Source organism: Delphinapterus leucas, chromosome 9 (assembly GCF_059928025.1).
Source record: "Delphinapterus leucas isolate spDelLeu-1000000601 "Yukka" chromosome 9, BTC_Dleu_Yukka2, whole genome shotgun sequence".
Taxonomy (NCBI): domain Eukaryota; kingdom Metazoa; phylum Chordata; class Mammalia; order Artiodactyla; family Monodontidae; genus Delphinapterus; species Delphinapterus leucas.
The window spans coordinates 26,356,121-26,368,720 of record NC_143137.1 but is presented as its reverse complement, the minus strand read 5'-3'; the positions used below and the strand labels follow the sequence as shown (position 1 = coordinate 26,368,720).

General features: G+C 32.4%; 1 protein-coding gene across 4 annotated transcripts in view; it reads right to left on the bottom strand.

The window, feature by feature from the left end:
• Positions 1 to 12,600, bottom strand: part of POT1 (protection of telomeres 1) — a 78,289-nt gene that overhangs the window by 16,442 nt on the left and 49,247 nt on the right. For all 4 annotated transcript variants that reach the window (XM_022582041.3, XM_022582050.3, XM_089917448.1 and 1 more), the window contains 4 exons: positions 9,443 to 9,598; positions 4,626 to 4,795; positions 3,204 to 3,292; positions 680 to 736 (listed from right to left, as the gene is read on the bottom strand). In XM_022582041.3, the coding sequence (XP_022437749.1) occupies positions 680 to 736; positions 3,204 to 3,292; positions 4,626 to 4,795; positions 9,443 to 9,598 (472 nt within the window). The remainder of the gene's footprint in view (positions 1 to 679; positions 737 to 3,203; positions 3,293 to 4,625; positions 4,796 to 9,442; positions 9,599 to 12,600) is intronic.

Sequence of the window (12,600 nt, the reverse complement as noted above, 5' to 3'; positions counted from 1 at the left end):
ATTCTCTTGTCCCAACCCTGGAATCTGTTATTTCTCCAAGAAGCCCTGATTGGGGATATTATTTATAAACTAAGATCTGTGCACTAGGTATACTCATTGCTACTGGTGTCCTTGTTTTTATGCCCTTTCATCAACAGAGCTCAGGCACATATGCACACATGTTCACACCTATACTTATACACGTGCACCTGCAATGTGTATGAATGTATATGTGAGTGAATACATATATACAAACACCCATATATCTATTTCTGTATCTGTCTCTAAAACCATGAGTATATACTGACACCTCCAATTCTAATACAATACCACAGCTTCTTTATTCTAGCCCATTTCATAATTATATGTCCTGTCTCCAATAATGAGAAACTCGTATCTTTATAATAGTATATTACAGAATTTTATTTAATAGACTTGTGCTTAGAAATAGTTAATTTTTTTTAAAATCTTAGCTGAAGTATCAGAAGGTGGGTATCTGATAGATTAACTATCATTGCTTACATTAAAGTTTTGGGGCATATTTTAAGGAACTCCTTTATGGACACACCACTAAATACATAGTGTGAATTGATTAAAATTAACACGGATATGTTTTTGCCCTCGTGGATAGATAAGTATAAGGACAGACTTCATAATACTCACTCTTGTGCCCATAATACAAAAATGAAAATGGTCTTACTTGTAGCTGACAGTTGTTGACATCTTTCTACCTCATATAGTGATACTGATCCAGAGCCTATCAGGAAAAAAGGAAAGAGGAATTACAGTTTTAAAATCCATTAAAAGCTCAATGTGGCATTGAAAACTATAAAACATTACTGAGAGAAACTGAAGAAATCTAAACAAATGGTGAAATTTGTTTATGGATTCATGTCATTTGTTCATGGATTGGAAGGTTCAATATTGTTAGGAACTGACATTCTTCCCAATAGATCTGTAGATTCAATAAAATCCTAATCAAAATTGCATAGGCTTTATTATAGAAAAGCAGATTCTATCACTTAAGTGGAAATGGCAAAGAATCTAGAATATAATCTTGAAAAAGAACAAAATTGGAGGACTTATACTATATGACTTCAAGATTTACTATAAAGCTATAGTAAACAAAAGAATATGGTACTGACATAAAGAATGACAAATAATATTATCAGAATTAAATAGAAAGTCCAGAAATAAACCCACATTTACATGGTCATTTGATTTTTGATAAAGGCAGCAAAGCAATCCAAATGGAAAGCAAAACGCTTTTCAAAAAATGGTTCTGCAACAACTGGAAATTAGCATGAGGAAAAAAAAATGCTTACTTCACACCACACTACTAAGTACTGAACACAAAGCTCAGAAGTAAATCCACATTTATACTCATTTGATTTTTGACAAAGACACCAAAGCCATCTTTAAAAAAAAAATTGGTGCTGCAACCGGAAATTCATATTTTCAAAAATGTCTATTTTAGAGAAACAATAAGCATGAAAGTACAATTGTTCAAGGGTGTTTATTAAAGAAGTATTTGTAAGAGTAAGAAACTGGAAACAACCTGAATGTCTATCAAATGGAAAATGGCTTAATTAATAATGTTAGACTCATATAAAATATAATGTAACTATTAAAAGAATGAGTTTGAGCTATATGAATTACCCCAGAAAGAGGTCTGTGATACATTGTTAAATAAAGCAGCTAGTCTAGTATCGTCCCATTTTTGTAAAACTTTTAAACAGAGGGAAAACTCCTTTCTGTTTATGTAGAAGTATATATATTCATATAAACATGAAGATGTTGAAGAAATCACACTAAACTGTTAACTTTACCTCAGCGAGTGGGCATAAAGGCATGGGAAGGCTACGTACCTTGATACTGTCACATGTACTACTTTTGTAATTTAAAAACGATTAGAAAAACCTTTTAAAAGGAGAAAAGGGATTTCAAAAAGTATAATTACAAATTAATACTGTCTCCAAATGATTGTCAATTGAAGTAAACTGGCCTCCTAATGGCAGCTTAAATAGTCACAGATTAGGCCAAAATGCTATCACCAGCGTGCTAGGAAATATGAATAATTCTAAGGCAGAGAAAATGAAGAAATAAATATGTACAAAAAAATCAAATAGCCTGCATTTGAATCTGACTGACTCTGCCATCAGTTAATAGCTAAGTGACCCTGGACAAATTATATGACTCCCATCACTCAAAGCCTCAGTTTCCTTTCTATAAAAGGGAAGAATAGTATCAACCTCATAGGAGTGCTGTTAGGATTAAATAATAATGGCTGTAGGCACTGACTAAGTGCCTATCAAGCCACACATGTTAATTTTAATGCTTATCATTACTGATACAGAAAGAGAGTAAATACTCATAGATCATAGTAGGGAAGGAGTTAGGTTGTAAAAAAAAAAATAGGGGATAGAAACATGACATAGATTCTAGGTGTCAGAATGTATAAGCAAATACTGACACAAAATGGTAAAGAAAAAAATCTTACAGATTGAGTGTTTTAAAATTTAGATTTGAATAGTCACCTGTTCAGGTAGGCAATAATATAAATACACAACCAATTGTTTGTTAACATTTTGTAATTAGGTACTTAACTCAATAAAACTGGGAACTCTAAGATATGTGTGATCAAAAAATACTTGGGCTATTTGAAATAAAGCAGCAAAAACAACCTTTGTTCCTTTTGGAAATTGATGAGCAAAATAGTTCACTAGGAAATAAATACAGATTTATAATAAATTCATATATAAACACATTAACACTACATATATCACAAATCAAGTAATCCCTACCACCGCAATTTGAAAATGTAACTATACAGGTAAGGGAGGAGTAACGTTTACCTTTGCACAGGACACTGATAAAGATTTAGCATGTTTCTTTACAATGAATATGGATTTAACAACAACAAAAAAATAGAGATAGGAAGATATTAAAAAAGAGAATTTATGTTGATAAAGTCATTTTACTTAGCAGAAACTAAACTGGCAACATTAAAAATTATCCTTACTCATTAGGAGCATGGGATTAATAAATAAACACCACTATATATAAAATAGGTAAACAACAAGGATTTACTGTAAAGCACATGGAACTATATTCAATATCTTGTTAATAACCTATAACAGAAAAGAATCTGACACTGTACACCTGAAACTAACACAATATTGTAAATCAACTGTAGTTTAATAAATTAAAAAAACTGTCCTTACTTGAAATATTTGAAAAGCTGTCCTCATGTTCTGATTGACATATACCCTCTAAACACTGATTGGCTGGCAAATCTACAGATTCTAAAACCCTGTAATTGAAAGAATAGAATTTTTAATTGCATAAAACAAAGTCAAACAATGATCAGTTTAGCTCTACCCAAAGAAACCAAGAGCTCACTGAAATTGTATAAAAAATTCTGTGTGTGTATGCATTCTTCAGGAGGACTATAGTTTTTTAACAGATTATCAGGGGATTCCAAGAGACCCTCAAATTTTAAAAACCTAAGTCTAGAAAGACACAAGTAGAACAGTGGGATGATGAAATACTGCAAATAAGCTGGGTATTTAATGGATGACATTCTAAGTCAGAACAATCTCATTCTAGACTCAAGTAGTGAAATACTATGTGGCTATATATTGCAATATGAGAAATAAAGTAGGGAAACTGATAGAAGGTTATTAAAATAGCTAATTTCATTGATGATAAAATCATATTGATTTCAATATATTAAAACTTGGAAAATAGCTATGTCATTTCAATTTACTGGAAAGGATATTTTCTGTAACTCTTTGAAAATATGTAGAAGAATTTTTATTTCCCTAGAATACGTGTCAAAGAGTTTCTGCACACATCATTAACAGGAGTACTTCAAGGAAAAGGGAACTGCAAGTGTAGCAGGATTTAAGGTACTATTCACTTTCTGGGCACACCTAAAAGTTTTAAAAATATGATACCCTGAGATATTTCCATTACCTATTTTCTCGGTTATACGCACTTTAAAAAGGCAGTATTGGGGCTTCCCTGGTGGTGCAGTGGTTGGGAGTCCACCTGCCGATGCGGGGTACGCGGGTTTGTGCCCCGGTCCGGGAGGATCCCACATGCCGCAGAGCGGCTGGGCCTGTGGGGCTGTGGCCGCTGGGCCTGCGCGTCCGGAGCCTGTGCTCCACGACGGGAGGGGCCACGGCAGTGAGAGGCCCGCATACCGCAAAAAAAAAAAAAAAGGCAGTATTTTGTCCATGACTGATCAAGTATGTTTGGCACCCTAGACATATATATCAAGTTTTCCAAACTTTAGCTAAGCTCCAGTTTCCATTGTTTGTTTCTGTACCTGGAGAAGGTGGCAAATGGTAGAAGAACATGAGTGCAAAGAGTAGAGGTAAGAGCATAAGTAACTATTGGAGAACCTAGACTATAAACCCAGCTCTGCTACTATGTAGCTATTTGAACCTACAATCACTTGATTTGTTTCATTTGGTTCATCTATTTAAAAAAATGAATAATGAATGGCAAGGAAGGCTTTGAGGATCAATTACAAGAGACCTCTTAGAGCCCCCCTTCCCACCTCAGAACAATATTATCCTAGAAATCAGCTTAATTAATACCTTATTTACAATTTCTAAATAGGTTTATAATATGCTTACTTTTTCAGCTGATCCACATCAGAGTTACTTTCTGGCAAGACTCGGATTCCCCGACCGTAACTGGTGCCTCCATGGAGATGAAACTCTAGGGCTAAAAATGTTGCCAGGTTCTCTGAATTGACTGACTGAAGTTTGGTATGTAGGCTATAAATTCTAAGAAAGCTTCCAACCTAAAAGCAGATGATTTATTATTTAGAAAATGGAGAAAAATCAAACAATTTTTGATACAATATTTAACAATTAACATGGGGCACAGACCAATAACCCGGGATGTTGACTCATCAGAAAGGAAAGTGGTACGTTCTACTAATGTGTACTCAATATCAGCCCCAAGGACACCGTATCAAAACCAAAACGTGTGTGTGTGTGTTTGTACACATACATATGCATGTATAGATATGTATGTATTTTTCAAATGTAAAGGCATATTTCCATTTTAGAGATATTAAAATGTTAAATAAGATTGAGTCTTAGCATTGGTAAGATATGGTAGCTAAGAAACCTATTACCTAAATCAAATCCAAGCCCTCTATTTGATTAAGAACCTATTTGGTTAAGGTTTCTGAAAATAACCTACTTTAACTAATTTAAGGTAAGATTTAATTAAATATGATCACTAAAAACACTCTCATTATGAGAATACTAGAAAGTATGTTTAAATGTGCTACTCTATCAAAATAATAAACCCCCTCTATTCCACAAGTTCTATGGAAAGAAAATTTCTGTAAATATTTTTGTCTGTACACCATAATGTGAAACACCTTCTATGAGTTCAAATATAGATTTAAACCAATTATAGTTTTGAACGAAATGTCCTATAATTTTAGATGTTTTGCTAAACTTAGTCTTAGAAATATCTTTAATTATGGAGTATTTGATATTCTTTTACTGTAGAAGACTTAAAAAGAGACAGATGCAGAATGTTTACTAAAGAAACTGACACATACTCAAAGGAAGAAGCTGTATTACCTAAATCACATTTTTATGAAGAAAGAGTTATAAACAAAAGGAGTTAGTTACCAACTAGGAAATTTAATTCATTTGTATAAAGCGGCACTCCTGACTGCTGATGACTGTGGGACTACCATTCTTTTTTTCCTACAAGGTCAAGATTAACAGTGGTGAGATTCTGTGTAACAGAAAAGCTATACATGGGGGAAAAGAAAGAAAGTGAAGGTAGTAAACCAACCTCCCACCTCTGCTTACTGCTGTTTCAGTTCATTGTATTTCTCCTCATCACCCTCTGGATGTGATGGAGGAGAGAAATGGGGGGAAAAAATAAGGGGAAAAAACTCCACACTCCCAGAGCTACTCCTTCATCCTCAAGGATCTTTTTCCCATCCAATCATGGGTTTTATAAGGAGGTAAGGCACTTAGTCTTTTCTTCTCTGACTTCTTCCACTGACAGAACAGCAGGGGAGCAGGGTAAATAGAGTCAGAGAAGGAAAACACACACACACACACACACAAAGATGACAAAACTGATTTTCCTCATGTTCTCCAAAGTAAGATGATGGAAGGAAATATGTCTATTTCTATTTACTTTTATGTCATTCTTTTTGAACATTTATTACTCTGTAATTCTTTTTAATATACATAATATATTAGTGCAGTAAATGTATATAATCTACAAAGGACTTAAAGAAGGCCAGACACAAGGTGAAAGATACCATAATCATAAATGAAAAGTTTCAACATTATAAAGATAATTTCCTAATTAATTATTCTTTAAAATCAATGCAGTTTCTATCTAAATCTCCAGTGCCTTTCAAGGAATTGTAAAAACTGATCTGAAAGTGAACAGTCAAGTTAGTTTTGAAGACTGAACTGGGAGTGAGGGCTTAACCTATGAAATATCATTTAAAAATAAAGGTATGATTATTAAGACAGGCTGGCATTAATGCAGACACATATATGAACATGGATAAATCTTACAAATATAATGTCAAAAGAAAAAAGCAAATTATAGAATGATACATAACCATATGCATTTTTCAGACAAAAGTATATAAAATAAAAGCATAATAAACATGGGTGTGCACACGTACATGTTAGGATAAATAAAAAGAGGATATTTGGGAGCAAAAAATTAGAACAAGCAGAGGTACAAAGAAGGTTCCACATGTAGAAATTTCATTTCTTAAAATTAAAAGTACCTGAAATAAGTGTGCAAAACATTTAGAAATGTTAAGTTTGGATGATAGGCACGTAGATGTTTGTTATACTATCTTCTTTACTACTGTATTTCATAATAAAACAAAATTATACTTTAAAGACCAAGAGAGAATTTTATATATATAGGCTATAGAAATGACAAGCTGTTATTTCCAGAAATTCCTTCTGGAGGCAGCATTGTATATATTTTTAAGCTTGCTAAATATATTATAAAACGTGCCAGATGCTCTGTTGTAATAGACAAATACATAACAAACAAATCGTCTTATTGGTAATAACAAAAAAATTATAAAACATACCTCTAAAAATTGTTGTAAAAGCCCTTTTTAATACAGAAACAGTAAAAATAAAGCAAAGCCAACTGGCTATTAAGAAATTTTTATTCCTTTAGAAATAATTTAAATATTCCTTATAAACTTTCAAAAATTTCCCTTTAGGTTTAATATTTTTAATGACCTGTATGTGTCTGAAAATAATCAAAATATAGTTCTTGGGTCACTGAATGCCAAACGTAATTAGAACTACGTGTGTTTTATAATTATTTTTAAATTGTGTCAGAATAAGTCTGGGGATTGAAAATACACTGCTTTTGTTTGTAGACAAAAGGTTTGAAGTGTGTGTGTGTGTGTGTGTGTGTGTGTGTGCAAAATGTTTAGGGAAGGAGATAACTTACTTAAAAAGCAAGGTTTAGGAAAAATGTTAAGGGCAACTTTAGCTGTAAAATGTATCGTATATAGAGTTCAATTATATTGTACTTTACAATTGCCTTAACTGTCCTCTTTATTACATAAAATAAAAATCACATTTTTTTCCTGTTCCTATTCAACAAAAATACATGTAATCCATGCATTTCAATATAAATATGCAATTTTAAGCAGTTATCGTCGAGTGTTGACAAGAATTAATTGATATCAATATCATTTGACTCTGGGCACTTCTTAAATAAATACGAAATGGTTAGTATAGAGGTTGCCTCAGAACAAATAAAATGTGATGTCAAGGTACATTAAATAAAAGCCTACAGTTATATTACTTACACGTAGAGAAAATCCTTTTCATTTTTCTATTACATTGTAGATAAATGTCATGATATCTTTAGAGAAAAATTAATTGCCCTACATTTTCTTAATTATATATGCTCATAGCACCCTCTAGTGGGTGAGATAAAGCAGACAAAGGAGATGAAAAAAATCTGAAAAAAATTCACAGCGCTCATTGATTCATGCATTCACCAGCAGATATTATTTACTTAACCCTTACTACATGGAAAGCACTGTGGCAGGTGCTGTTCAGGACTTGGGACAAGGAAATCAGGACAAGAGAGAGGAACAAAAGACCTATAGAAACAGCATAGGGAAAGAGAAGGGAATTAAACAGTGAAAGTCGAATCTAAAATGTAAAGCTTTTTCATTCGTAAAAGAACTCTATCTGTATTTTAAAAAGACTTTAGAATTGGCTTTATCATTACATTTATTTTTCAAATAAGCTAATCAATGCAGATAAAATCAAGGAAAAGCATCAAAAATATATTTTCAACAGTCAATTTTCTGATATGAAAGGTATGAACACACTCATAAATGACAAAAGAGTACAGTTATCACCTTCCTTGACCTGGACTTTAACCTAATTTATTGAGTTGGGTGGGCTTCTTTGTAACACAGTGTAAAAGTGGAAATATGTCCTTCTCCAAGAACATTTATTTGCAAAAAAGAAACTGGGCACTAAAATTCAGACCTAAAAAAATTACAAATTACACTTTCCCTATTTTCTTCCCATAAGTAGGTTATATACCTCCCTAAATGTAGGATGGAAGCTATTTGCAATAAAGAAATTCATTTCTTTATACTGCTTAAGAAGATTAGCTCTGGAAACAGACATACATTCAAATACAGGCTTCATGCAAGTAAGTGCGAAATCTTGGGCCTCTGAGTGCCTCAGTTTTCTCATTTGTAAAACAGAAATGATGATAGTACCTACAGCACAAGACAGTGCTAAATACATATGAAGTGCTTTAACAAATGTTACTATTATTATCATTATTATCAATGACAGCATTCTTTGCAAGAAAGATTACTTGCAAATAAATGACATGGTAAAATGAAGAAAAATATTCCTTAAAATGTTACTAATAAGCAAGAAGTGCCAAAACTAAGCAGCGTTATTTTACCTAGAAAACTGCATCTCAAAAACAGTGAGCAAATTCTAATAAACTGTATGGTATACACAGACAATTTATCAATATATTTTAGAGGTGGATTAACAATTTCTTAGACTAATGAGTAAAAAGTTAAAGACTGGATTTTATCAAACCAAGTAAAAGAGCTTATCATTTAAGTTTACAAATATTTTATACATCCTTTGTTATTTTAAAGCAAATTTTATGGCAGAAAAAATTTTTTCTTTCCATAGTAAAATTGGGCACAGCTTTAAGATGTTCAGGAAACATTCTTTAACTTTAAAAAAGCTGTTCAAGCCATTATAATTTAATATATCGTATAATAATTTAAATACACATTTTACAAATTAAAGAAAAAAATTAATCTGGAGTTAATTTCTAGACCTCAAATATCATCTAACATGTGATTTACCCTAAAATTTATAAAAATACAAAAGAGCAAAACATGCTTGCTACACAACATCACCTTTAAAGATTTGGCCACTTGAACATGGTTGTCATAGACTAAAATGTCTATTGTCAGATTCTGCACCCGGTGGATGTGACTTAAATCACCTTCAAGAACAAGGTCTTGTATTAAGACTCTCCAAGATGGGAATGGGGTCCTGGTGCCATCCCATACCTGCATAAGAAGTAGAACAAAAGTTTAATGATCTTTTTGTAAAATTGTGGAGGCTAGAAGAGTTTTATTTGCTGGTAACATAGCTTAAAAGTAATTAAATATATTCCCCCAAATATCTGTTAAACTTTGAATATGATGTATATTCTTTCCTGATTGTAAAAGGACTACATATGTATAGGTAATGAATAAAATGTAAGGAAAAAAATTCAAACAGCTATGAGCTTGGAAAAACTATTAACATATTGTTGACTTATCTTTTTTTTCTTCTATGTAGTTATAATATATATGTCTTTTTTTCTTTTTACCAAACTGGCATTCTATTCTGCTTTTCATTTCTTAATTTATTGCTGGGCAGTTTTTCAGGCAATTTAAATATTCTTCTAAAATAGGATTTTCAATGGCTTCACATTACATTATAGATGCAAACAAATTTATTAAACCAATCCCTTTTTTGGCCATTTGACTTGTTTCAAAATTTTTGCTATTTTAAATAATTTAGTAATTACCATCTTGTATATAAACCTTTACAAGTATCTCTGCTAATTTTCTTAAGTATAAATTCCTAGCTTTTAGGGAACTAATCTGACCTCTGCCCATTTTTCCACTTTGTTCTGATTTGGAAAAGGCCTTTGAAAGCACAGATATGAATATTTTGTTTATGTTAGATGTTATGAACACAAGTGAATTACACTCATGGGTGATGGAAAGGGAAAGGTAGGTTGGATTGCTATTTAAGTCACCTTGAGGTAAGGATGGGAACAGGGGCCCAGGACGAGTATGCACTATCCCATCCTTAAGACCGGAGCTAGTGTGGGCTGTGCTAGGGCTGCAAGAGATGAGCTTGAGGCTATGCTATGCTATAGAAGGGCGGGACAAAAGACATTTGGAGAGAGGTAAGAATGCCTCTGCATGTCAGAAGTTTGGCTGGGTAAGAGTGAACAGTCTACTTAAATAGAAAACACCACATTTCCTTTTCTTTTTAACTGTTATTTTTTTAAATTGAAGTATAGTTGATTTACAATGTTGTGTTAGTTTCAGGTGTACAGCAAAGTGATTCAGTTATACACACACATAGACACACACACATATATCTTTTTCAGATTATTTTCCTTTATAGGTTATTACAAGATATTGAATATAGTTCCCTGTGCTATACATAGGTCCTTGTTGCTTATCTATTTTATATACAGTCGTGTGTATCTGTTAATCCCAAACTCCTAATTTATCCTTACCCCCATCCTTTCCCTTTTGGTAACCGTAAATTTGTTTTCCATGTCTGTGAATCTATTTCTGTTTTGTAAATAAGTTCATTTGTATCATTTGCTTAGATTCCACATATAAGTGATATCATATGATGTTTGCCTTTCTCTGACTTACTTCACTTATTACTATAATTTCAAGGTCCATCCATGTTGCTGCAAATGGCATTATTTCATTCTTTTTTATGGCTGAGTAATATTCCACTGTATATATACACCACATATTCTTTATCCATTAATAGACATTTAGGTTGCTTCCATGTCTTGGCTATTGTAAATAGTGCTGCTATGAAAATTGGATGTATCTTTTCAAATTAGAGTTTTTGTCTTTTCCAGATATATGCCCAGGAATAGGACTGCTGGATCATGTGAACTCTATTTTCAGTTTTCTAAGGAACCTCCATACTGTTCTCCATAGGGGCTGCGCCAATTTACATTCTTACCAACAATGTAGGAGGGTTCCCCTTTCTCCACACCCTCTCCAGCACTTGTTATTTGTAGACTTTTTTTTTTTTTTTTTTTTTTGTAGACTTTTTAATGATGGCCATTCTGACCAGTCTGAGGCAGTACCTCATTGTAGTTTTAATTTGCATTTCTTTAATAATTAGTGATGTTGAGCATCTTTCCATGTGCCTGTTGGCTATCTGTAAGTCTTCTTTGGAGAAATGTCTACTTAGGTCTTCTGCCTATTTTATGGAAAACACCGCATATCTATACAGGTATCTGCCAGTGTCAGATTACAGAGAAAGTACTGAATAATGTTGGTGACAGTGCTAAGTTGTAAATAAACAATCATGAGTTTGAGTCACTCACTCTGTTTCCTAAATTATTCAAAGAACCAGGACAAACACTTTGGGAGTAGTAACATTATGTTGCATTTTTCTTCACTTGGAATTTGTTCTTTCATTTTGTGTACATGTTTTTGAGACTTTAAAATGGCTTTACAGACCAATCGTGAGTCTTCTGAAGGAGGGGTTGAGAGAGTAGAGTATAAGTCAGACCTTGTGTTGAAATTCTGGAACTTTTGTAATCTTGTATCAAAGCTCAATCTGTTAGGTATCTGCATATTTTATACAGATCTAATTCTTTTTTCCAAATAGATAACAATCACCACTTAACAATCCTTTGCCAATTTGAAATGTTAATGTTATTTTTATTATTATAGCAGCATGGGGACAAGGGAGGAAGTCAAGGAGAGAAATTTTTTACTATATATCACTTAAAAATATCTTTTAAATTTCTGGGCAATGTTAAAATTACCTATCCCAAAATTAAATACCTTATTAAAATACTACCTCAAACTTTCTATAATTGTTTGTTAACTTTTCAATTTCTTGACTTGAAAGATTATTCTGATATGCTATGCTTTTTTTTCTTTTTTTGTTCATGAAGACATTTAAGGCTCTAAATTTTATCTTTGAGTATATCCCCAACCATAGCCTTTAATCTCTTCTTATTAACATTATAGTCTTAATAACCTATAATTAAAATTAACTTCTTTTAGAAACAACAGTATGTGGGGGAATCATATCTGCTAGAATAATTAAAATGAATGTATTGTAGTTACTAATAAAGAGACCAATATTAGCATCATATCTCAGTTGAGACAGGAAATAATTATGCTATATTCCATGCTGACCAGAACTCATTTGGAGTAAGGTCTGGCTCCTTCTGTTTTCAAAACAAAATTTTAAAAAATTATTCCTAGTTTGGGATAGGAAAACCAATTTCAGAAAAAAAAAT